The 27,080-nt window shown below is 43.1% G+C and overlaps 1 protein-coding gene across 1 annotated transcript in view; it reads right to left on the minus strand.

Moving 5' to 3' along the window:
* KIF5C (kinesin family member 5C) overlaps positions 1-27,080 on the minus strand; it is a 612,753-nt gene that overhangs the window by 396,006 nt on the left and 189,667 nt on the right. Inside the window, exon 3 of the mRNA XM_078681761.1 lies at positions 24,469-24,542. Within this exon, the coding sequence (XP_078537887.1) occupies positions 24,469-24,542 (74 nt within the window). The remainder of the gene's footprint in view (positions 1-24,468; positions 24,543-27,080) is intronic.

Here is a 27,080-nt window from a genome sequence, read left to right on the forward strand (position 1 = left end):
GCATGGACAAAAACTAAGTGATAGACCCTCACCAATGGCTCAGTTTATTGCCTTCATCACTTCCCTTTACAAGTGGAGTGAAAACTCGGTCACTTGGAAGCAGCATCTCCCGTGGAGAGGTCTTGCTGTCATACCCTAAGGTCAGGGCGGGAGCACACACCACATGATGTGCCCGCTGGGGCCCAGTCCATTGTCATGCTATATAAGACAATGGGCCGCGATAGTCTATGCTGTGTTGGGAAGTGGCTACTGCACCTTCTGCAGTTCAGAGCATCACAGCAGGACAGAAAACTGAGGGAAAAAAACGCCACATATTGGGCCTCAGACACTGGGCCTCGGGCACCGGCCGAATGCCCACCTTCCCAAACCAACCCTGAGAGAAGGAGCAAAACAGTGGAAAATGGTTTTGTGTTGGTATTCGTGCCATTACAAAGGTTCTGTAATATTGGCCCAAGGGTGTTTCCTGGCCAATGTGCACAAGAAGTACTGTGCAGGTTTTCAGTGTAACCGTGCTGGCCTATGTGCGTACACTAATTTGGTAATATGTAGTGTGCAAGTTCGCCCAGTATGGCAATAAGGAGCAGTGGATGCAGAAACTTGATTCTGACCCCCATGTTTGCAGTTTATATTATGTTGTGCTTATTTGCATAGCGCGCTAATCACACGTGAGGGTATCCAGGCACTTTTCAGGTGGATGGTCGGCTGTCTCCCTCGAGGGTTTATTCAAAGAGCCAGGTCTTCAGCTTCTTTTCAAAAGAAGATGGAAGGTGCACTCGTAGCCAAGTCAGAAACGTAAGCAGTCATTCCAAAAGTACTTCTTTTTATTAAGTCAATTCTTAAAAACCGGCACATAGCCTCTTGTAGAACTCAAAACTAGAAGCGACAAGGAGGCTCCGATATAATGTGGGAGGTCGTTCTATGCTTTGGGGGAGATGTAAGACAAGGTGCGGCCTCTAGCTTTGGTTGTGTGGATGCGGTGCATGTGAGCTTGTGAGAGTCTGGCTGAGACTAGGAGGTAGAAGGAAATGTATGCAGCTGTTGAGATAGGCTGGACCAGTGCACGGACTCCTAGAATGACGACGTTGGCGTATGTACACGATGCGCTGTAGACTGCGTGATTTACTGCAAAAGAGGTAGACTGCTCCATACTGTACTGTTTGTGATTCAACTAGTAGTACTTGAAGGTTGTAGTGACATTGAGATGATTAAACTTAGGCCTGTACAGTATGCCCACTGCTTGGCACCCTAGTGTGACCCGTTCATACAGCTGAGCTGTGGCAGAAGTTAGCAGGAATGTAAGCTTTATCAATCAATAACTTAAAGCAACAACCTGTAGCTCACTTAAGAACAGTCTCTTAAAGGGCAGAGAGGTCTTGGGTAGAGATGGGCACGTTTGCCTGGGGCGACAGGGCCACGTCTGGCTCAGCAGAGGTTTGTTTTTTTGTCACAATGAGAGCTTAAATGCTCAACCTTCTCGAGGTTGTCTACCTGTCAATTCATAACAAAAATTCGTATCACTTCCTGTGTCCCAGATCAACTTAGATCAAATGTTGTTTCGCTCCTCAACCATGATAACAAAGACTCCATCCTATGATCAAAAGGGGACATGGAAAGGATCCTTTTTAGGGAAAAAAGCACCGTCCTTTTAGGTTGTCTTCATCGTGGGGCCAAAGTATCTTAAATATTATCAGAAGAGGCCAAGAGGGAATTGCAGGTAATGTGGTGTACTCTAGAAGCTTTTCATCCAAACTGGAGTTCAACTTGAAGTGGAACCCTAATTTTCTACACGGAACCAGCCAAGCCATCAGATGCGTGGGAAGAGAGGGGACCATATGTGGAGGATGTGTGCAAAAGGTTCCCTTAACAATCCTCTAATAGTGTTCTATGTGCTTTTTGCTAAAACGTTTCACTTCGGTGAAGTGTGACGGAAACTAGGTGCCTTAGTGAAAACCAACATCACTACCCTCGCTCCTATACAGCAGGAGTGTTGTTGCTTTGGAAGTTAAATGGATCAGAACAGCTAGAATGGGTTGACAGTGTGGGTGTGGTCAGATGGTCAATATAGGAAGCACAAACGATAGTAATAGTTACTAATGACGTATTCCTGCTGGTCTTCGGCCATTTGGTTTTGTAGCCCTTTGGGTTAGGGAGTCTGAACTCGCATGTCCGTGGCATATAAAATATCCTGATATGTTTCTGACTTCTAGCCTGCTGATACCCTGGGTGACAGACTAACTGCTATTCTAGCACGAGCTCCGATATCGTATTTCCGGTCTCTTCCGTTATTGATTTACATTAGCACTTCAGTTTTTACATTTAAAAAATGTGACATTAACCCACGTGGCCTTCACTGCTACAGGGGCGGCTGAAATAAAATAAAAACATCACGGGGTAAATATGGTGTCCATTAATAGCAGTCATTGTATGAGAAACAATGTCGATATTATGAATTTTACAAAGAGTCTAGTATTCACAGTTTTCTTAAGGCTCGAGCTGGAACATTGTGCTTTTGAAGAAACTTGACAAATATTGGTAGAGCTAAGAGTTTAAGCTTTAGCACACTCTTGAACATAGCAAGCCAACACTGTATATATATATATATATTAATGCATATATACACACAAATATATATATAAATATACACACACACATATATATATATATATACACACAAATATATATATAAATATACACACACACATATATATATATATATATATACACACAAATATATATATATATAAATATACACATATATATATATATATATAGGTGCCTAGTACATGCTCGAGTGCTTTTGCATTTTATGAAAGGATATAAAAACCCATATTTCATACTGAACTATGAAATACGGATTGTATCATCATAATGACAGTGCTAAACCACTCTGCGAAGCTTTAACATTGTCAGGGCCACCAAGTATGCAGCATGGGTATCTAAATTATTCAGTTAGGTTATCTAAAGAATGTTGGAAAACAGGCAAATTATGGGGCACATTCTCTAGCAGTATTATCTTCATTCATTTAGCCTAGAAACATTTCTGTGAAATATGCAAATTATGCAGCAAATATTGTGGCAGAGAAAGATTTTGTAATATGTTCTCATAATACGGTCCAATATTGGCACTGGGAGGTTCTGGTGACATCACAAAGCACAAGGTCAACTGCTCAGTGTTTTGTAAACATCACTGGAACACAAGAGGGCAATATTGGACTATGTACAACATGTTACCCATTTTTATTTTTGATATCACATGTTTCATGTGTCGTTTTGGGGTTATCAGTAAAATGGAGTCTGATGTGTGGGTCCCAAAACACAATTACCCCATGCAATTCCCATAAGATTTTTGAAAAGGCCGTCTAGCAAAATGGCTAAATGGAATTTCACCATATTTGGCAGGAAGCCTGATATTGGTTCAGAAAGCATGCTTTTATGATTTATTGAAAATCGGTGTAATAGTTTTTGCGAAATTAAGGTTAGAAAATATATATATTATATGAACGGTTGGGTTTGTGAGAGTTTCGCTGAGAGTCCATCATTACGTGAATTAAAAAATGGAGCCTCTGATTAGTGGAGAGGGCTTTTGCAGTCGGCCATCTTGCACTGACTGGCTGAGCGCAACCTGAATAGAAATGTTGCAGTTACCATTTCAGGACACTGCCACCCCCCCGTCCCAAAATAAACAAGCATTGGCATAGACAATAGGTCTCGCCTTTGGGACCTTATAAGTGTTTAGCCATGCAACAGTTAATGTTGTTGCACTAAGTATATTGTGCTGGATAACTAAACACAGAGGAAAACATTATGCTCTATATTAAAAAGAAACCCACGAAAGTCATGATAAATGAATACAAAGGAAAATATGTTATTAAACTGGAAGCAGCAACTGCGCTCAGAGCAGAAATGCTGCAACCACGTGAATTTCTGAGCAATAAATATAGGGAGTGGCGGCAGTTTTTGGAATCAAAAATAGAAAGCATATTTTATTGTAATGTCTGTGGATTTGCGAATTTAGATTTCACTTTTTTTTCGCTGACTTGTGTGTATTTTTATGAGTTTTGTGAATGTCTCTCGCTGTAAATTTATCTGTATGAGGCCAGGTAATCTCCCTAAGGCAGTGAATGAAGCCTCAGGTGGGAAGATTCCAGGTCAGTGACTAGACCCCCCCACCACCTTTACCATTGTTAAGGACATTCCTTGCTCTCACCAGGGCAGAGAGAGGAGCCCCGGGCGACAACATTCCTAAACTCACACCAGGGTAGTAATCGCCACATATATGATCACTCCTGCAGCTCTCACCAGGAAAGTGTATGAAGACAGAGGTAAAAAAAGCAATTCCAGGGAAAAAGAGTGAAGAAACTCCACCTACAGTTGCAGCAATGCAATCACTGCTGTACGCGAGCTGCCACAACCAGTTTTTTTTATAACATTAACAACTAGTAAATTGTAAGACGCTTTTGTGTTCATGCATTTGTTAGTCCAAATTCTATTTCCAATTCATGGAGAGGGGTGTGGCCTAATGGCTAAAGCTGCTGACTTTCAAACTGCGTAATCAGGCTTGAATCCCGGCTCTGGCTCAGTAGCCTTTGATTCTGGGCCAATCTTAATCACCCGGTGCCCTAAAAAAAATGAATCTGGGCTCATATAAAGCACTCTACTGCCCCTGGGCCAAACTCACGCTACAAAATAAATACCATCTGAACTCACGCTACAAAATAAATACCATCTGACAGGAAGACTAACCACGTACACAATACAACAGCCAGAGCGGATCACTAATTGTTCATTAAGGGTAGCGCCCTCAGAAGGCAACAAGTGGAGGCACTTCGGAAAAAAATAAGGCGTTGCTCTATATGATTAGGGTCTTCCTCTTTAAGGGCTTGTGTTGTGCATCTTTGTTTCCGAAAAAGGAAACATTTTGTGTCAGGAAAAAAATGTGCAAAGCTATTGATTTGTTGCACAACGTGTAACACACTATTTCCGTCCACTGGGCTCCTCCCCTAGGGCAGGCTAAGCCTCTTACATTCATCGGTTGGTGCAAACAGGAAATTTCCACAGAACAGCATTCCGACAAATAATACAACATTTCAAAAGTGGGGAGCCCCGTGGCCCCAGCCCCGGTGCCAAGACCACACGCCCCTCAGCCTCGAAAACGGGAAGCGCTGGGAGGAAGTTGTTTTGCTGAGTGAGCTCGGGCCCTGTCCTCGCTCGGGTGCTTCTGGTGACTAGGTTTGGTGCCGCTACCAGACGGCAGTTTCTCCTTTTATGGAGTATTTGAGAGAAAGCACAAAGCCCATTGAGCAAAAGCAGGGGACCTGCCTGGGCTAGCTTCAGAGGACGGAGTCATGTACTCCGGGGCTGACAGAGAAAGGCATGCTCTACAGAGAGGAGGAGGGGGAGGGATGAAGGGGCGGAGAAAAAGGAGAGAGTGGGGAGGAAGATGAGGGAGGAAGGAAGAGAACAAATCATGATAAAAGAAGGAGAAAAGACAAAGGCGAGAAATAGTGGGTGGGGGAGTGACGGATGAAGGAAGGAGATAAAGTGAATATAGTGGCAAGAATGGAAGAAGAACAAGGGGCAATAAAGGGAAAAGAGCGACTAGCCAATGAAAACAGGAAAGGGTGACAAACAGAAAAGAATGCCAAGAGGACGAAAAGGTGGGGCGAAGAGAGCGAGAAACTAGAGGGACGCTGGAGGTATGGCAGGGAAGGAGGGAAAAGAGTGGATGAATCAGCGATACAGGTAAAAGCGTGTGGCGGGTGCCGGCACTATTGGTGACGTTGCATGATGCTGGTGACGCGAGTTGTGCACGCGCGACGGGAAAAGGTGCTGTGCACGTCGTGCGCTTGTGCGCGCTCTAGCAAGCTACTGGCCGGCAAGGTAGCGCTTTTTGAAGCAGCTACTAAATGTCTCGCAAGAGCAGCACATGCGCTGACTCTAGCGAGACCTAAAAAACATTGGTGGTGTTACACATGTCATTCTTGATGTGGTTTTTCCCCTAACTTTTTATCCTCAACCCTCCCGTTTGCAGAAGTTATTTTTTTTGGCTTTAGAACGCGGCACATTTTACCACTGAAGTGCTTGTGCTCTCTCCTTAAATGTTGCTGAAGTGGCTTATACCAAATTGGCATATTTAATTTATTGTAAGTCTCCAGTAAAGTGGCACTAACTGTGCCCAGGGCCTGTAAATCAATTACTTCTAGTGGCCCTTCAACACTGATAGTGCCCCCCCCCCACTTAAGTTGCACTTTAAACATGTCTCAAGCTAATGCCATTGCAGCCGGTGTGTGCAGTTTTAAACTGACATTTCAACCTGGCAAAATAAACCTTTTGCCAGGTCCAAACCTTCCTTTTTTATACACACGTCACCCCTAGGGGAGGCCCTGGACAGGCCAGAGGGCACGGTCCAATGTATTTCAAAAGTAGGATGTGTACTTTTAAGTTTTACACGCACTGGTAGTGAAAAACGATTACATTTGTTTTTCACTACTACAAGGTTTACCTCTCCCATGGGATCACATGGAAGTTACCTTTTTACATTGAATAATCTGTAACAAATAACCAGTTCATGTTTGGCATCTTTGGAATTCTAAAGAAAAATCCTAACTTGTGGTGAAGTTGGATTTTAAATCTTCCTGCCTTAGCAATTTAGTGCCAGCAGCCTGTCTCTGGGTTACATGATTGGGTGTAGTTGACAGTAGGGCTTTGCATATTTTTCCTATACAGCCACAAATAATAATGATCTTAGGTGTGCCTTGATGGGCCATCACTGACTGGGTGGGAGGGAGGAGCTGGGCACATCCCCACTTACACTTGAATAGGCTGTGTCCGGCCTACACACAGAGGACTACATACTGCCTGTAGTTAGTCTGGAGTCACAACAAGGAAGGCAAGCCACCTGTGCACTTCAAAGGCATGCCTCTGAAGCTTCTTCCACTTCAAAGGCACAACTTGGTGTACATAACAAACCTCAGACACCAACTCTTCAGTACACTTCTGGACTTGCGGATACTCTGCCAGAAGAAGGACTGCTGTGCTGCTGGAAGGACGGACACTCGGTTGGACTGCTGCTCTGAAGGAACTGCTGCGCCCTGCAGTGCTAACCTACTGCCGTCTTGCCTGGGCGAGAAGGACTGGACCTGCATCTGTTGAAACCAGGACCCCAGAGTGACTCCAAGGGCTGGTTGGCTGGCCTCCTGACTTAAGTCTCAGGGATAGAAGGCTACTATAACCTCAAACTCAGCACCTAGGCCTGGACCCTTGGAATTGGCCTAAGGTGTTCTGCCAACCTCTGTGGATCCAGCAGAGCCAACGCATCTCCTAATCTGCTCTGCACAACCCCAGGCAAAGCTAACGAATCACCGCCGAGTGGGTCTCCTCCGTCACAAAGACACATTGCACCACAGCCCAACACCTCATCTGAACCGCCACTGCGTGACACATCCTCAACACTGGAATTTGCAACGCAAGCCCTGTTGACAGTATCCTCAACAATGGCGACATGGGTCCTCGTAGTGCAGCCTCTTCTCATCTTAGTACCAATGCATCGCTTTTGCTACGCAATGCATCTTCAACGGGGACCCTCGCAATGCTCCGCAAACCAGGATTTAAGGGACTTTGTTCAGCGGGCCTAACTGTGCTCCGGTAGCCAGCCTGCTCTCCATCACAGTTGACCAGAACCCATCTCTATGCCCAGGTCCGGAATGACCACATGTCCACAGTTGGCGCTTTGTGCCTTTTCCCTCTATTTTCATTGAAATCTTTAAACTTGCATATTTATGGTTCTCGTGATGGGATTTGTGTTGTTTTGGTCTCATTTTATTTATTAAACATTACCCTATTTTTCTAAACTAGTATGGGATCATTTTTCTGTGGTGTTCTCACTTTATTACTATTTGAAGAGTCGCACAAATACTTTCCACATTGCCTCTAAAGAAAAGGATGACTGCTCTGTGCCAAGCTACCAGAGGGTTGAACGTAGGTTGATTGAGGGTTGGCTTGTGCCTAAGTCGGATAAGGATTGTAATTGCTGCTTGACCAGAGCTCACTCCCCAGTCAACCAACAACCTCATTTCTGACAGTGGGGTTTTTGCAAACCCTCAGGTGTCATGAGGGAGCCAGCAAAGCCCTAGGGTTTTTGTGGAGTGGCCCTGTAGCCAACCCCACACCATGCACAGCCAAAGGCCGTGCACAGCGGAAGGGCTGGCTTCCTATTTGGGTGAGATACAGGGCCTGGCTGCAGTCAACTGACCCGATGCTGAGCACAATCAAAGGCAGTGTACAGCGCAGGGCCTACAGCCAACCCCATGCTGCACACAACCAAAGGCCATGTGCATTATTGGGTTGGCCTGTGGTATTGTAATAAAATATTACTTTACATGAAACACAACCCAAGAAAATCACGGATTTCTTTTTTTTTAAGTGGCGTTTTATTAAGAAATTGTAACTATGTCTTACTTTGCATAACAAAAAACACCTCTGAAATTAACTGAAAAAACCAAAGATTAAAGGGTTGTTATATTTATGTGAAAATGTCAGTTAAAACTTATCATTTTAAACTAACGGATCCACTGAAACTCCCCAGTTATAGTTATTTGTAGTAACTATCACTCTTGCCTTAAATTTGATCTTACTCGTAGCCTTGCCATACACCCCACATATTACATCACTCATGACATGTCATATGATATCATTAATAACATGACTAACATTTGAAATTACATCACTGATGACAAGACTGTGCTTCAGGGTGGTGCCAGTTATAGTTACTTTAGGGCACGAGTTATAGTTACTTGAAGTAACTATAACTGGTGAATTTCAGTGGTTTGTTTGTTTAAAAAGGTATGTTTCAATTGACATTTTCATCTAACTATAACAACCCTTCAACCTTTGTTTTTTTTCTGTGAATTTCAGAGGGGTTTTATCTATCCATGTATATATATATATATATATATATATATATATATATATATATATATATATATATATATATACACACACACACATATATATACACATATATATATATATATATATATATATCACTCCAACCGGTTGTAGTGCATCGAAACATCCAAAGCACTTTCGCCAGTGCGCAGACACGGAATAATGTTCCAAAGCCAGTCCTCAGATAATTTTCGTTTTTATTATTAAATCATAAAGTGCAGGGGTACGTAGCAGGGAATGACGAACAGACGCGTTTCGGGCGTGGCCGCCCTTGCTCACTGTTAGCGGTAAGATGGACTCACTTTCATTTAAATAATGCAGAGTTGATTTGGAAAAAGCGCGCCCAAATGCACATAGTAAACATTATGGAAGGACTATTTGCAATTCTAATGTGTAGAAATGAGATCAAAATGTGGCGGCCATCTTTGCTTAGTCAAAACATACTTGCGAATGAACAGATATTGTATGTAAATATCCATGAAAGTAACCACTGTCTTTGACAATAACATACAGAAAGTTAATTATAATGAAAAGTGGACATTATTCAAACGTTCACCTTACAAATACATTGATTGGCCCTTATCTGTACAAATACAAAAAGGTCGAAGATATAGTGTGCCTAATTTCTAAAAGACACAAATAAGTGGAAATTTCATGACAAAACAAAGGTTTTCAAAACCAAAATATCTATTCTATTCATTCTTCGTCATGATCAAACAAAGGTTTTCGAGGCCAAATTATCTATTCAATTCATTCTTCATCATGAATGAGCACAAATGCTCAAATGTCCTTAACACTGTTTCTATAGTTTTTCCAAAAATTCCAACTAATTGATCTCAGAAATAGTTGTCCATCAGATTAAAAATAAGCAAATGACAAATCATTAATGGTGAAGGAGTGACAAAGTGTCAGCGATCAGTCTCGTTTTGACAATTTATATAATGTGCGGTTAAATCCAAATAAACAAAAAATGTGACAGGATAAAATAACTTGCAACCTAAGAAATCAATCTTTATGGCTGGTTTCGTGATATTGAAGAATTCATTATCTAGGGTGTTAAGTCACAACCTATTTGCTTACTAGCTTCAAAGAGGGGTACATAATCTAATCACATTACTTATTAAATGTTACTGCATCAGGGGTTGGTAACCTGATACCACATATCACAGATGATGGTATTTGGCACATTTACAGAAAATTACTTAAGTCTTCTCCCATATTAAGACCTCCAGGGGTTTTGCTGTTGAGTCTAATGATGTACATTGACTCAAGTTGCCTCAGTATTTTTTCATAGTCTCCACCTTTTTTGGATGTTTTAACAGCATCTATTACAAAGTAATTGAGTTGAGACAGGTTCCTATTGTGAAATTGGTCAAAATGTCGTGCTACTGGGTAGCTCTGATCACAATTAACAATGGCCCTGAGATGCTGGAGAATGCGTTGATACACAGGCAATTTGGTGCTTCCAATGTATCTTAAATTGCATGTGCAGGTCAAAACATACACTGCTAGCTCTGTTCTGCAAGTGTAGTGGGCTTTGATTGTAATAGGTTCGGGGTCAAAGGGAGTTAGGTAAGACCTGGTGTTAATGCCAAAATGGCATGCCCGACATGAAATGCAACGATAGAAACCCTTACGGGGTGACAACCAGTCATCATTTTTGACTATTTCTGGAGAACTGGAAACCAGTTCATTGCGCATGCTAAATGCCCTTCTATATGTGACTGTGGGTTTGTTGGGTAAGATGTCCATGAGTACGGGATCAGTAAGAATCACAGGCCACTGTTTTCTCACCAAACTCGAAATCTGGCGAGCTTGTCGGCTGTAGCTAGTGATTAGTCTGATGTCATTGCTATTTTTTGTTAGGTTTGTTGTTTTCGTGTCCATATGGGATGCTTCCAACAACAAGTTTCGATCAAGTTTGTTGGCTTTTTTCATAGCTTTGTTCAAGGCGTTTGTTTTATAGCCCCTTGCCTCCAACCGTGTTTTGGCTTCATTCTGGTGCTGATCTCGAAGTTCCACCGTACTGCATGTTCTGTGTATCCTTAGGAATTCCCCATAGGGGATTGCCCTAACAGTGTGTTGTGGGTGGAAACTTTGTGCATGTAGGGTAGTGTTTCCTGCAGTGCTCTTTCTAAAAAGGCTTGTGGTGAGAGTATTATCCACTATCTCAACCAATACATCCAGAAAACTGATTCTATTCCTACTGATTTCAGCAGTGAACTTTAGATTGGAATTATTCTTATTGACGCTTTCCACAAACAGCTTCGCATCCTCCAGACTACCTCTCCAAATAATAAAAATGTCGTCAATATACCTCATATATTTCACAATGTTGTTGTTCCAAATAGCCGAGTGCTCAACCCTGAGGACATGTTCCTCCCACCAGCCCACGTGGAGCCCCGCGTAGCTGGGGGAGAAACATGCCCCCATGGCTACACCCCTCAACTGTTTGTAGACCTTATTGTCAAAAAGGAAAACATTGTTATTAAGACAACGTTCTACCATAGCAATGAGCATAGCATTGTGTTTGTACAGTTCAACAGGTCTCTTGTCCAAATAAAATTTAATGGCTCTTAGGCCGTCTGAATGCGAAATACTAGTATAGAGACTAGCAATGTCCATTGTCATTATCAAGTATTCAGCAGACCAATTACATTGGTTGATGTTCCTAAGGAATTCCGTTGAGTCTTTGATGTAGGCAGGGAGCTCCGCTAGTGACAAAATCTTGCAAGTAGTGATCGATGTATTTTGAGGTATTTTCAAATAAACTATTTATGGCAGAGACTATTGGTCTCCCTGGGATCGGGGAAACTCCCTTATGCACTTTTGGGATGAAATAGATATTGGGTAACACTGGGTGATCTTTGTGTAAAAACTTTGTTTCATCCCTGGATAGGAGACCCTCCTTTTTCCACCCATAAAGTTCTTTCTAATAAGCCTGTTGGATGGATCTGGCAGTTTTGAAATCAATTTGGGCATAACATTCTGTATCATTGAGATGTTTGTATGCCTCTTCCATGTATTGTTTCTTATCCCAAAGCACTATGTTGCCACCCTTATCGGATTGTTTTACAATTACTGCTTGGTTGGTTTTGAGTTTTCTCATTAGTTCATTGTATGGTCTCATCTTGATATTGGTTGAGCCCTTGCTGTTTTTTAGTTTGTATGTTCAATGTTTTTAAACCATCAGTTATGAGTTCCGCATACACGTCTATAGCGTCTTTGGGCATTATTGGGATGAAGGTTGATGGCAATTTAAATGAACTTTCTACAGTTTGACCCAAATCAACGTCTGCATCATTGGCAACTTCCTGAGTACTGTTAAAGGATGTTTCTTCATTTGTGCGTAATGCATGCATGGTTTTCATTAAGGGGATATCTTTTGCTTGCAAGCCACTTCTCTTTGTGACAGAGACCGTATTTGTAGATTTTTTCAGTGTCCCAGATCCTTCCTTGATCGCATAATATTTACGCAATTTGATTTTTCTGATGAATTTAAATACATCCACTCTGGTGTTGCCATAATTAAAATTGCTTTCTGGACAGTAGGAGAGTCCCAAAGTCAAAAGTTGTCTTTCTGCCTGATCGAGTTCGACATCTGTAAGATTGATGATGGTGTTGTCATTTGTTATTTGTTGCTTTTCCAATTCCTTTTTCTCTGCGGTCGTCCTCTTCCTCTTTGCGCACTTCCTGCGTTGTCTTCGTCTTGAGTTCCTAAGTTGCTTGTTTGAACGTTTCTGGAGCGTAGCGTGCCCTTCCGTTGCATCCTCATAAATTCCAACTCTTCTCTTAGGGTTAGTTGACCCAAATCCCCTTCCTTTGTACCTGGGGTTCCACTATCAGAATCCTCACTGGTTGGCACCAGGCTCTCATTGGATGTTGTAGCGATGGAGTCGCCTAAATCTACTGATGTGGATTGTGCTTGTGGTGGAACTTGTGCCTGCTTGAATACATTTTTACCGGATGCACGTTGTCTACGTAAATGATCATATTTCCGTGCAAACGTATATATTTGACCCAGTTTGTAATCTTGCTCATCTCGGGCAAATTTGTACACTTTCCTCGTCTTGATTGTCCCTTCGTGTTTACTCAAACGTTTTTTGATATCTTTACGTGTTTGTTCAATCAGCGCTGCATCTTTTGCAAATTGTTCCTTTGCAAGTTCTTCATTGATGCGTGTGATTTCCACGAGATCTTTGTCACGATCTATTTTAGCATATTTTATCAAAAGACATAGCAGTCTCATAGAAGCTTCCAAATTGCTCTCTGCCCACTCTTTGAGAAGCATAGGATTCGGGTTTTCGAAACTAGGAACTAACATGATCCTTAAGCCTCGGGGCACCCTGCCTACTTCATGATATTTTTCTAATGAACGGATCTCCCACCACTTGGTTAACTCGCTCCTCATGTGTTTTTCCAGCTCCTTTAACAGTCTCTTAACATCATTGCCTGTTTCTGTTGCAATGTTCTTATTTTTACTTATGTCCCCACTTTGTGTAACTTTCGGCAAATTCAGAAACAGCTGATCGAACGCCTCCTCCCGTTCCCGCTCTTCCGACATTCTCCTTTTGCCCCAGTTCGTTATGCACACTTGTTATCAAAAGTTTAAGGGAATGACACGTTAAAATGTGTCTCTCCTTACCGCTGGCTTGCAGGACACTTCTCCAACCTGGTGAGGAAATCACGGCGTCTTTTCCCGACACATCCGGGTTCCTTACTGGAATCCTCCGTCCTCCAACGGATTTTCCCGCAGAAACTCACTCGTAGTAAACCTCTCTCCCAGGGGGCTGACGTTACTTGCTCGTGCCGAACAAAGATTCCTTGTGGTCCGTTTCTCAAGTCAGCCAACTTCACGGAAAAGGGTCTGCGCAAACAGGAACCGACCACGTCCTGTATCTATATCACCCCAACCGGTTGTAGTGTATATTATATATATATATATATATATATATATATATATATATATATATATATATATATATATATATATATATATATATATATATATATATATATATATATATACACACACACACATGGATAGATAAAACCCCTCTGAAATTCACAGAATAAAAACAAAGGTTAAAGGGTAATTCAGTGCTCATTGAGCATGGACTCCGCCAAGGATACTTACCAATTAGGTGCATGATGGGGGCTGTAGTCTTCATTTACATGACGACAGCTGCAAGTAATCCGGAGGAGCCACCTGACTTCCCGCCCAGGGGGAGGACCTTAGCAGTACAAAAAGGTGGTGAAAGTGCAATCCTTGTCGTGTGATGGGCGTCTGATGAAGGCATACTTTGACGCCGAAATGCATTATGCCCTGCACTCTCCAAATTACAGAACCTTCCGAAAAGTCCCTGCTGTGTCCTCTGATCTCTTCCGTATGGGGTGGTCTGCATTGGAATTAAGCAGCGTCTGAGGAAGGCTTGTTAGCCGAAATGCATCATGCTGTGTGTGTGTATGCACATCATATCACTATTGCAATCATGCCATACGAGAGTGCACCGTACCCCTACTCTCCGGGCATGTGTGTGCATCGTATTACTATTGTAATCATACCATCCGCGAGCACACCGTACCCCTTCTCTCCGGGCGTGTGTGCGCTTCGTATCACTATTGTAATCATGCAATACACGAGCGCACCGTACCCCTACTCTCCGGGCGTGTGTGCGCATTGTATCACTATTGGAATTGTGCCATACGCGAGTGCACCGTACCCCTACTCTCCGGGAATGTGTGCGCATCGTATCACTATTGTAATCGTGCCATATGCGAGCGCACCGTACCCCTACTCTCCGGGCGTGTGTGCGCATCATCTCACTATTGTAATCGTGCCATACGTGAGCACACCGCACCCCTACTCTCTGGGCGTGTGTGCGGATTATCTCACTATTGTAAACATGCCATACGCGAGCGCACCGTACCCCTACTCTCCTGGCGTGTGTGTGCATCGTATCACTATTGTAATCTTGCCATACGCGAGCGCACCGTACCCCTACTCTCCGGGCGTGTGTGTGCATCATATCACTATTGTAATATTGCCATACGCGAGCGCACCATACCCCTACTCTCCGGGCGTGTATGCGCATCGTTTCACTATTATAATCATGCCATACGCGAGCACACCATACCCCTATCTTCCGGGCGTGTGTGCGCATCGTCTCACTATTGTAATCATACCATACGCGAGCGCACCGTACCCCTACTCTCCGGGCATGTGTGCGCATCGTCTCACTATTGTAATCGTACCATACGCGAGCGCACCGTACCCCTTCTCTCCAGGCGTGTGTGCCCATTGTATCACTATTGTAATCGTGCCAGACGCGAGCGCACCGTACCCCTACTCTCCGGGCATGTGTGCACATCGTCTCACTATTGTAATCGTGCCATACGCGGGCGCACCATACCCTTACTCTCCGGGCATGTGTGTGTATCGTATTACTATTGTAATCGTACCATACGCGAGCCCATCGTACCCCTTCTCTCCGGGCGTGTGTGCGCATCGTATCACTATTGTAATCATTCCATACGCGAGCGCACCGTACCATAGCTGGAACCAAAACCGGGCCGTGAAGCGGGAGGGGAATCACCCCACCTCCATGTGAAGTCACAGGCTGTCATTGACAGCGGCCGCTTGCTTGGTCCGGTTCTGAGGCGGTCCTGGAGCATTCAATACCTTGAAAACTGTTGCCACGATGCCAGCGAAGTTCCAGGACGACTTGTATGGACTGGGCCTTGTATCGCGCTCCTGACAGACGCGAAGTATATGCCACAACGATCACCCTCTTCAAAGTAATCCAAGGCCTTAACGGGGTACTTGTTGGAGGCTTTTAATGCACAGAATGACACAGCATGATGCATTTCGGCTAACAAGCCTTCCTCAGACGCTGCTCAATTCTTGGGTACCTCCTCCTCCCTCCTTTGTAGATTGCTGAGGCCCTCCCACACGTGGGAGATCAGGTGATTCAGTTGCCGGGAAACACCTGTAGTATAATGTACAACTACAGTTCCCAAAATGTATCGGATAAAATCCGCTGGCAACCGAATTCAATGTTCTTAAACTGTGAACTGCCAAGCAAAGGAGGGGCCATGTAGTGGCTGGTGGCCCCCTATTGAAGTGTTACAAAGCCCCCTCGAGTCCCCAACGTCCAAAGCCCCATAGCTGGAACCAAAACCGGGACCTGAAGCGGGAGGGGAATCACCCCGCCTCCATGTGAAGTCACAGGCTGTCATTGACAGCGGCCGCTTGCTTGGTCCGGTTCTGAGGCGGTCCTGGAGCATTCAATACCTTGAAAACTGTTGCCACGATACCAGCGAAGTTCCAGGACGACTTGTATGGACTGGGCCTTGTATCGCGCTCCTGACAGACGCGAAGTATATGCCACAATGATCACCCTCTTAAAAGTAATCCAAGGCCACAACGGGGTACTTGTTGGAGGCTTTTAATGCACAGAATGACACAGCATGATGCATTTCGGCTAACAAGCCTTCCTCAGACGCTGCTCAATTCTTGGGTACCTCCTCCTCCCTCCTTTGTAGATTGCTGAGGCCCTCCCGCACTTCAGAATGTTTTATCTATCCATGTGTATATATATATATATATATATACATATATATATATACATATATATATATACATATATATATATACACATATATATACACATATATACATATATATATATACATACATATACATATATACATATATATATATACATACATATACATATATACATACATATACATATATACATACATATATACACATATATACATACATACATACACACATATATATACACATATACACACATATATATACACATATACATATATATATATATATATATATACATATACATATACATATATATACATACATACATACATATACATACATATATACATATATATACATACATATATACATATATATACATACATATATACATATATATACATACATATATACATATATATACATACATATATACATATATATACATACATATATACATATATATACATACATATACATACATACATATATACATATATACATACATACATATATACATATATACATACATACATATATACCTATATACACACACATATACACATATATATACATATACACATATACATATATACATATATATATATGTATATATATATATTTTCAGCAATAGTGACTTTGTAATTATAGTTTGGTCAAAGATTCCACTAAACAGGAGATTTTTGTTTTAGTAATACCTTTGGCGCCATCTGGCGATTCTGCGTAATTTTTCCGAAACAATAAGTAAGTATTGTGTAGGTTCAGCGTGCAAGTGACACTTCGTTCACTTCTGCCCAGAGTAGGAGAAATCAAGATGAGGGAAGATAAAAAAAAAATCACCTTTTCCTGGTTTAGTAAGTTTTTAAGCCATTCATACAAGAACAATCTGTCGCTGACAGAACTAGTAAAGTTAATTTATGCAGACATCAGATTGAAACGAGAGATGTCTCAAGCCCTGTGGTGATTTATTTGAGGGCTTTTCACAAGACAGTTTCTGCATTGCTTGACAACACAATGCACTATGGATTCCAGAATTTAAAGAAAAAATCACTTTATTTGCCTCACTTGCAGGCTTCTATTCTCCTTTTCCATCCTTTTTTTTTCTTCTATTTTTTTTTCTTTCCAGGAAAAAATAGATAAATACATAGTTACATATTATCGATGTACATCATACCAGTGGTTTCATATTCAGGCATTGGACCAAAAAAAAAACCCTAAGGGAAAGCAAAAGACACAGAGAAAAAGAACTAGACCTGCGGAGCGGGAAACCTAACCAATAAAAGCATATATTATTGGTAGACAAAGACAAACATACTAATTACTGATTAGCCAACTCCTTCCCTATGCTTCCATCAATAAACCCCATATCTTGTCTACCCCTTGCCCTCCCCCTCCGCCCTTTACATGTATACAGCGCAATCTCTAAATTAAATATATGATACAATCTAGCATACCATGCTTGATATGTTGGTGGATCTACATCCTTCCAGCTAGTAGCAATCAAAATATGATATACGGCTGTCACCATAAAGCATAAATAACCTTGAGAAATCTCTTACTGTGATCTGTGCTTTGAGATTTGCACTTAAAAAGTTTCCTTTGAGAGCTCTAGTGTCCTACAAATATCTATGTCCGGGTTGTCCAATTTAACAGCCCATGCACTTTCTGCTTTACAGATGTCATCCGGAGTAGCCTCCAACAATAATGTGTACAGATACTTGACCCAACACTGCTTTTTCGTTAAAAGTAAAGTTCTAACAACGGGATTCGAGCCAGGTTAGTGAATTATGAAACTAGCTTATTTATCAATTCCCTCGCTTGTTTATATTTAAAGAAAGTGCTCGTATTTAGCCCATATCGTATCTGAAGTTCCTCAAACGAAACAACCCCGTTCTGATCGGCAATATCTACAATCTGTTTGATTCCTGCCTTTTCCCAAATTTTGCTTGTATTATCATAAAATGGAGCCAGGAAGGCTGAAGAGCGCCATAAGAATGTATACCTATGAATTCTAGATATATCCATATTTTTACTAATCTTTCGCCATATATTCCCGGCAGCTCTTATAATCTTAAACCGTGTTTTCTTATAGTAGCTACCTTCCAGCTGCCTTAACACTAATCCTGGAGCGAGTTTACCAACTGCTAGCGTATAGATAGGTGGCTGAGTCTCCTTGTTCACCTCCACTACCCCAACCGAATCCCAGCTTTGAGGCCTAAAAAGAATGGTCATGTGTTGCAGCGTTACCGTCCAGAAATAATATCAAAAATTAAGGAGTGCAACCCCCCCCCCCCGGTGTTGAGGTAACGTCATAAATTTTAGTGAGCTCTTAATTTTCTTGTAGCCCCATATAAATTGGGAAAACATGCCCTCTACCTTTTTTAATATTGATTTATCTGGTTCCACAGGTATGCAGCGACATAAATAGAAAACCTTTGGAAACATCGTCATTTTAATGACATTTGCTCTACCAATAATGGATAGATGTAAATTATCCAGTCTCTTGAGGTGCCGAATGTATTTCCAAAGTCGAGCCAACCTCCGGGGTTATGGCTATTCCTAAATATGTGGCGGCATCTGTCATACGTGGATCCTGGAATTGCGTGCTTCTAGTACAAACGATTAATGTCTTGTCAGTGTTAAGACTATAACCTGATTGCCAAATTCTGCCGCGAGCCTTTCAATCTTATCTATCGCACTTTGCGGGTCTGGTGTAACAACTGCGATGTCGTCTGCATATGCTAGGACTTTTGTGCTATAGCCCAAGGACACTATTGGTCTTATTGCCTGATCCCCCAACATAGATCTGATCAATGGGTCTATGTAAAGGGCAAATAATATAGGGGAGCATGAGCACCCCTGTCTCATCCCCGCGTGATCTTAATTCTGCCTGACTCTTCCCCCATTAGTTGGATTTTAGCGTGTGCCTCAACATACATTGCCTGAATAGCTGTTATGATTCTTACACCAAATCCCTTAGATCTTAAATTTTGCCACAGGTATGCCCACTCTACTTGAGTGAATGTTTCTTGCGCATCCAGCAATATCAGAGACATCTGTGTCCAGGTGGCGGCAGCTATATCATATAAGGAGATAACCCTTCTAACGTGTTCCGTTGTGCTTCTGCCAGGGATGAAGCCATGCTGCCATGGGCTCACTAAAGTCCCAATTACCTCAGACATTCTCAGAGCTAATATCTTAGAGTACAACTTCTTGTCTGTATTAATTAAGGAAATTGGTCTGTATGCAGCAGGAACTTCCGGCTCCTTTCCTTTCTTCAGAAATATCACAACATTAGTTTCCTGCCAAGAACCTGGCGGGATCCCCTTATATTGTACCGACAAAAACAGATCCAACAATATCGGGGTTAGTTCTGTCCGTAGAGCTTTATAAATCTTCATTGGGATCCCGTCAGGCCCTGATACCTTACCTGGAGCCATCGTCCCAAACCCCTCAAGCACCTCATTCATAGTGATATCTACTTCTAGCTCTGCAAGGAGAGGAGTCTCGTTCTCCCCTGTCACCTCCGTTCCGTCCGATATGGAGACCCTGGAGCGATTTAGTTCCTGATAGCAGTAAGTACTTTTAATATTCCTGATAGCTCTGTAGCTATTGTTCCATCCTTCCCTCTCAATTTTAAAATATTATTTGCCACCGCCCTTTGTTTCATTCGCAATGCCAGATGTTTCCCCACATTCTCTCCACATAATTATCCCTTGTTGCCGTATGAAATCTTTCAGCCACTTTTTTATTGTAGATTCCATTAATTTTGGCCGTAACCTCGATTACTTTTAGCTCTAGACTAGTTTGTCAATCGAACAGCCTCTGTATAATAGCAGCCATATGCTGTCTCTCGCTCACATTCAGTTCTTCTGTCAATACCCGTATTGCGTCCCTTTGTTGTTTCTGATGGAACAGCCCAAAGCTTGTTTTTTCGCCCCTAAGCCCTGCCTTGTATGTGTCCCACAATGTTTCTCTGGATGCACTATATCTATTCATATAAAAAACTGTTTAGTCCAGACCCTAATATGCTCTAAAAATCCTTCTACAGCTAATAGTTTTTTATCGAACGTCCATTTCGTACGGCTCTTCGTATGTGTCAGGACTTCTATGCTCATAACCAGTGGATTATGATATGAGAGGACCTTAGGGAGTCTTTTGATCTGTGCCCCCTCTACAAGCGAGGCTGAAGCCAAAAAGTAGTCAAGTCTGACATATTTCCTATGTGGGCATGAGAAATAAGTGAAGCCTGGGTCCCCCATTTTTTTTACATGCCTACATATCTTCCAAGCAATGACTTTCAATAAGAGCATTAAGGGCTTTATAAACCTGAGGTTTCCTCCCTCTATACCCTCCCCTACCCCACCCCACTCCCCTGTATCTACATGTATGTTCAGATCCCCAAATATAATTAGAGTCGTCAGCCAGGATGCTAATTCTGTCTCCAGTGTAATCCACAATTCTGCATCGTCAATATTAGAGCCATATACTGTACAAAGAGTGCATTGATTAGGTATCAGAGCGATGTCCCACCTACCCCATTTATCTGCCTTCACTCGATTAATTGGTAAAAGATGCGAGGAGACATGTATAGCCACGCCTCTAGTGTTGGTGGTTTGAGATGAACAAACAACTTGAGAGCACCCCGGTATAAAATATTAACCCCTCTTTTCTGCCAGGGAATATGTGTCTCCTGCTGACATATAATGTTAGCCCTAAATGCTCAGAGGATTTCCCCAGCTATGTTTCTTTTCCCCCTATCATTCAATCCACCAACATTAATTGTAGATATTGTCAGTCTATCCATACTTGCTACTTCCTTGTTTCCTATATTGCTCTTTCGACATCTCTCTAGCTCTCCATTTAGTATATCTGCGGCCACTGGTATATCTTATCTTCTGTCCAACTACCTTATTTTCCTGGATTTACTGATTTTTACCCCCCCACCTCCTCTCACCCATGCTCCCCACCATCCCCACTCCCCCTTTACCCTCTTCCCTGCCCACCCATCCCCCCTCCCTGTTGAATATGGCAACAGACCTCGCTAGGTCTGTAAGTGATGTATGGTGGCCCCAACCCTTCCCTCGTGATGGCGTACCGATATATATATTAGTTTCACCGAAATATCATACCTAGACCCTTATGAGCACCCCACCTGACAGAGATAGCTGTACTTGATCCTAATCTCTAAAAGTGTGAAAAAAGTATTACAAAGAGAAAAAAATAACATCATTAAACCACACTTTAGACAGTTTCTAAGCAGTTCTGCTTGAAGGCGACAAAGGACCAAAAAATCCACCTATGATTCACCCCCCTTTGTTAAAATATTCCTTGGCCTTAATTTCAGATACAAAAAAACGGGTTTGATCTTTCCAGATGACTTTCAGCAGAGCCGGATTAAGTAGAAATGCCTGTGCCCCCTTCTCCTGAAATTGGGTGATCATTTGCCTCAGCCGCCATCTTCGCTTCACTGTAACGTGGCAGAAGTCTGGCATGGTAAAGAAAGGGAATCCATCCGTTTCCCTCTGCGCCTCAGGTCTTGCCTTTTCAAACACATTCTGTCTCAGTAAAAAATTCCCAAAATACACTAGAAGAGCTCTGAGTTTTGCATCTGGGCAAACTGGCTGTCGAATATTTAAGGGAACCCGGTGTGCTCTTTGTATTTCTTGGGCCCAGTTCCATCCTACCAGCTCTGGAAAGGATTTTTCCATAAGCTGGACCATAAAAGTGCGTGCATCGGAGCCTTCCTTCCCCTCCGGAATTCCCAGGAAGCGCAGGTTATTCCTTCTTTGTCGATTTTCACCTTCCTCAAGCTTCCACTGTACGTCTGTGAGTTGCTCCTCATGTGCCGTAGCTTGACCCCTTGACCCAGCGATATCCTCCTCTAGTGCAGCTGTCTCAAGCTCTGCCATCCGGTCGCTTATATCACTGCAGGTTTTAGAAATGTTTCGAATTGCACCCTGAAGTTTCTGGTTAGCGTTCTGGGAGCGTTTGCTTTCCACACGAGCTTCTTCTCTGTGTGCCATGACACACTGCAGTATGGATTCTAGAGTGGGGGAAAGTGCTGGTGAGGCTGCTGGCCCTCATTTAAATTAGACTGATTCCGACCCCCCACCAGTTGATCGCCTGTAGAGTAGTCCCACCTAAGATCATTTTGTTTGGTGTTGCACATTCTCCCAGAGCAAAGGCGTATTTTCTTATTAGGTGTATTCCTATCCCTACCACTCCCTTCTGCATCCCAGCCCAGGATACTGTCTTCCTCGCTGGATTATGAGTTGGTCCCATGCCCTGAGCCCAGTCCAGACCAAGTAGCATCTGAGAGTGAGTAGAAGTCATTTGCTTCTGAATCCACATCCTTTTTCTCTGCCAACCTGCAGGATCCTGCGCGCCTTGAAGGACCCTTAGCATACGTTTTCTTTCCCCCTCAAATGTAATTGTTTCCCCGAGCTCTCCGCCTCCTGCTGTATCAACCGGTCATTCAATAATTCCACTTGTGTAGAACCCCGGGTGAGTCCAGCCTCATCTACATCCACATATTCAATATTAGACAAAATCGTACCTAGTGCCAGTAATGTAATCGTCTCGGATTCCTGATGCTCCGGTATTTCCACCTGGCCCAGCGGAGATTTACCATCTACATTTGATACCATCAGCCCCTTAGAACCAGCTTCTTTATCTGGGCTCGTACTGCCAGTCTGCTCCTTAGATTCGCCATGAGCTGAACTGCTCCCTGTGCCCCGGAACATATCCATTATTGTAGTGGGCCGGGGTGGCTGGGGCTGAGCGCCGGCACCCCACCCCTTCCCTTCCTGAGCATTCTCTGGCTTTCCTCGCTGCCATCGACTCTGCGCCACCCTGGCAGGCGCTGAATCCGGATCTGTTACACTCTGCTGCAGCCTGGGGGATTCCACCGGAGCAGACTGTCCCGGTCCTCCCTTTCCCTTTGGGCTGGTCTTGGGAACCATAACATGCGTAGTCCGACAAGTTCCACAGCTTCCACTTGCGCTGTGGATCCGGGCGAGTTCCTGCTCCAGACCGCAGCAGCTAGCAATCAGCTGCTCTGCGATCTTCACCAGTACCAGAGCCCCACGCCGAATCTCCGGTAAACACAGCTCCTTAATTGGTGTTTCTTGTTAGATAGATAGATAGATAGATAGATAGATAGATAGATAGATAGATAGATAGATAGATAGATAGATAGATAGATAGATAGATAGATAGATAGATAGATAGATAGATTTTTTTTTTGCTTAACAGTTTTAGATAGCGCGATCTCGACCCGAAGATATCAGGTATCAGAACGTTTTATATGAGCACCCGTTTCGTTACAGATGGACACGTTCATTTTTGTTAGGCGCAGGGAGATTAAGTGATTTGCCCCGAATCACAGGATGTTAAGCCTCTCAGCCTCGAGGTCGACCGCTCTAGCCGTAAGGCTACATCCTCTCCGCAATATTATTATATTAATCTTGTGGTTCTTTCTGGCTGTGCCTAGCATAACACAACACATCCATGCCCAGTTTAAATGCACCGCAATGCTCAATCGTTCCATTAACTGCATTTTAAAAGATTCAAAATCACTGTCGAATAAAACCCCCAAAACTGCTCCATTTTATGAACGAGTTGAAGGGGTCGCGACTCTTGAAGAACACTGCATCACAATGCAGTGACAGCTCACAAACCACCTACCTTTTTATCACTCCTTGATTTTGTGTTTTACTTTAACCCTGTACTGGAATCCGTTGCCTTTTGCCTACGACCGCACAATAAAAATGCAGCATGCATAAATACATACATACAAAAATAAAATGCATTCTCAGATGACAAAAAAATCCTTTAACTTTGAACTTTAAAATATTGAAACATTATAACAGTTTATTTATAAAGAGCATAGGATTCCAGCGACCCCCTTTATCCTAACCCCTTTTTCAGTTGATTGGTCTACAATGGCTTACCTCCATCGTGTGTGTTTTGCCTGAAGAGGTCTGTCCATAGGCGAAAATGGTTCCATTGTAGCCTTCGAGAACATCTACAAAAGAGAAAGAGCACACAACATCAAGGGCATGTTAACTCACCGCGGTCGCTACATTAAAATAATGAAACTAACACTTCTGTAAATATAATCTAAATATATAATTTGCAGACAATAAATGTTGCTGCCCGTGTATGGAGAAGAGAGACTCCATTGACAGGGCAGCGTCTTAGGAGTGAATTACCATAATTAGTTTAGGTTAGATACTAGACAAATTAGTAGACATAAGTCTTTATTGGCAGCTCTGGTGCCACACTGCTGTCCGCTCGCTGTCCACCTCGAAACTGTTTTCCCCCTAGTTACAAGTGGAACATGGAAGCTTGTGACGTAATCGTTTGACATCACAATCTTTAGCACCAACGCTACAGTGCGGCCTCAAACCCACACGTCAAAAGACAAAGGGAGATCACGAAAGGCCTTGCTGGCACGTCACATCCAGAGTGAGGGTTAAATAAGGTATTTATGTCCCAGCTCTCAGGGGGCTGCTTCCTTCTTTGGTGGCCTCGTCAGTGCTGGATTCACCGAGTGCCCTTGGCGACTACAATATCGTCTGTATTTACAAAGGGAAAACTAACAGGTAACCGTTCATATTTATGCCACTGTGGTGCAAGATTTATTGCAGGCACCTTGTGTATGCTATGGCATTCTAAAGTATGTTCTATGGCACTGCTGCCACACAAGGTGCTTCTCGGTGGCATTTTCTCAACGATTAGCATTTTAGGATATTACCCAATAAATACTTTAACATACATGTCTTTCAGCAAGGAGCAAATGCAGGAGACTGGCATATCTCATATGCATTCCATGCAAAAAGCAATACTTTTTTAGGCACTAGCAAAGTCAATTGGGCAGGCTTTATGTGACACAGCACAGCACATGCATGCCTGCACCACATATAAACGTATTTCGCCTGCATATCCATTAAAGCCAGACCTATAGGTTTCAGCAATGGTTGTTCTATTAGATTACCAACTGGCAGATGCTGCTGTTTGGTCGGAATAGGTTCTGATGTTAAAGAGTTGCATCCATTTATTTATTTACTTACTTGAGCTTTATATAGCGCTGGCTAGACCCGGAGGTACCAGAGCGTTTTACACGAGAAGGGTTATATAGGTTACAAGTTACACATTGTTACAAAAGGTACATCAATTAAAAGTTACATACATTGGTTAATGGCATATAGAAGGGTAAGGGGGTAATGTAAAAGGGCAACGGGGAGGGAGATTAAACGGAAGAAAGCAGGCAGAGGGAGAGAGAGGAAAGGAGAGAGAGGAAAGGAATAGGGGAGGCAAGGAAAGAATCAAGGAGAGAAGAGGTGGGGGAGGGGGTAGGAGACGAGGAAGTAACTGTGTCTGATGTCCGGCTGGGTGGGAAACGGTTCCCAGTGGTAAAGGGATCATTCCCAATATTACATTATGTGTGATTGCCTTGTTGTGGTGGACTCTCTCAGCGGGGCGCTGAGACTCCAGAGCATAGATGCTGGATCCCTCCCCAGCAAGGGGAGAGGAGTGCTTTGGTCACAGGCACACTTAGAAGAATGAAGGAGGGAAGAGGAGGGGTAGAAAACCCAGCGTGAACACAGGGTCCAACTTCCGGCAGGGTAGGAGACGGTTTCCAGTGGTAAGGGTATCCATCCCAGTCCTCCACTATATGCGACTCCCTTGTCACTGTGGAGTCTCTCAGAATGGTCTTCGAGTCTCCAGGGCAAAAAATGCTGGATCCATCTCCAACAAGGGGAGTAGGAGTGCTTTGGCTTATGGGGCCATTTTAGGGAGTCAGGCTGGTAGGGTTACATAGGTTACAAGTTACACATTGTTACAGAAGGCACATCAATTACAAGTTACATCTGTTGGTTCTTGGCCTGTAGAAGGGTAATGGGGTAATGTAAAAGGGCGACGGGTAGGGAGATTAAGTGGAGCATAGGCACAAGGATAAACAGAGCATGCAGGGGGATAGAGATTCAGGGGAGAGAGGAAAGGAATAGGGGAGGCAAGCAAAGAATGAAGGAGGGAAGAGTTGGGGGAGGGGGTAGGAGACGAGGAAGTAACTGTGTCTGAAGTCCTGCTGGGTGAGAGACAGCTAGACCCAGAGGTATCAGAGAGCTTTACGAGAGGATTGTTGCTTTGCAAGTAACATCAGTTACAAGAGCATAGTAAGATACAGTAAACAAAAACAATGTTGAAATCACAATCAAATGTGGGAGATGGTGAGATGAGAAAAGCTGTCAAAATTGAAACAAGGTGTGAGAGGGGGTCCACAAAAGGGGGTAGCATCCAGGAGATTGCGGTCTAGACGGCAGTCATAAACTGAGGGGCTTTTGGTCGAAGTTCATCCTCGGTCGGCCATCTTGAGGACGTCCATTAATGAGTAACATTGTGGGGTAAACTTTCCCAACATGCTTGACAATCCATGATAACACTGACCCTGCTTCAGTCCTAGTAGACACATCCGTGTCCAAATAGAGAAAATAGAAAGTGCTCCCCTTTTATTCACTTTTCCATTCGATAATAGCATTACAGGCCGTTTGATTGATCT

This window comes from Lissotriton helveticus, chromosome 3_1 (genome assembly GCF_964261635.1).
Source record: "Lissotriton helveticus chromosome 3_1, aLisHel1.1, whole genome shotgun sequence".
Classification (NCBI taxonomy): Eukaryota; Metazoa; Chordata; class Amphibia; order Caudata; family Salamandridae; genus Lissotriton; species Lissotriton helveticus.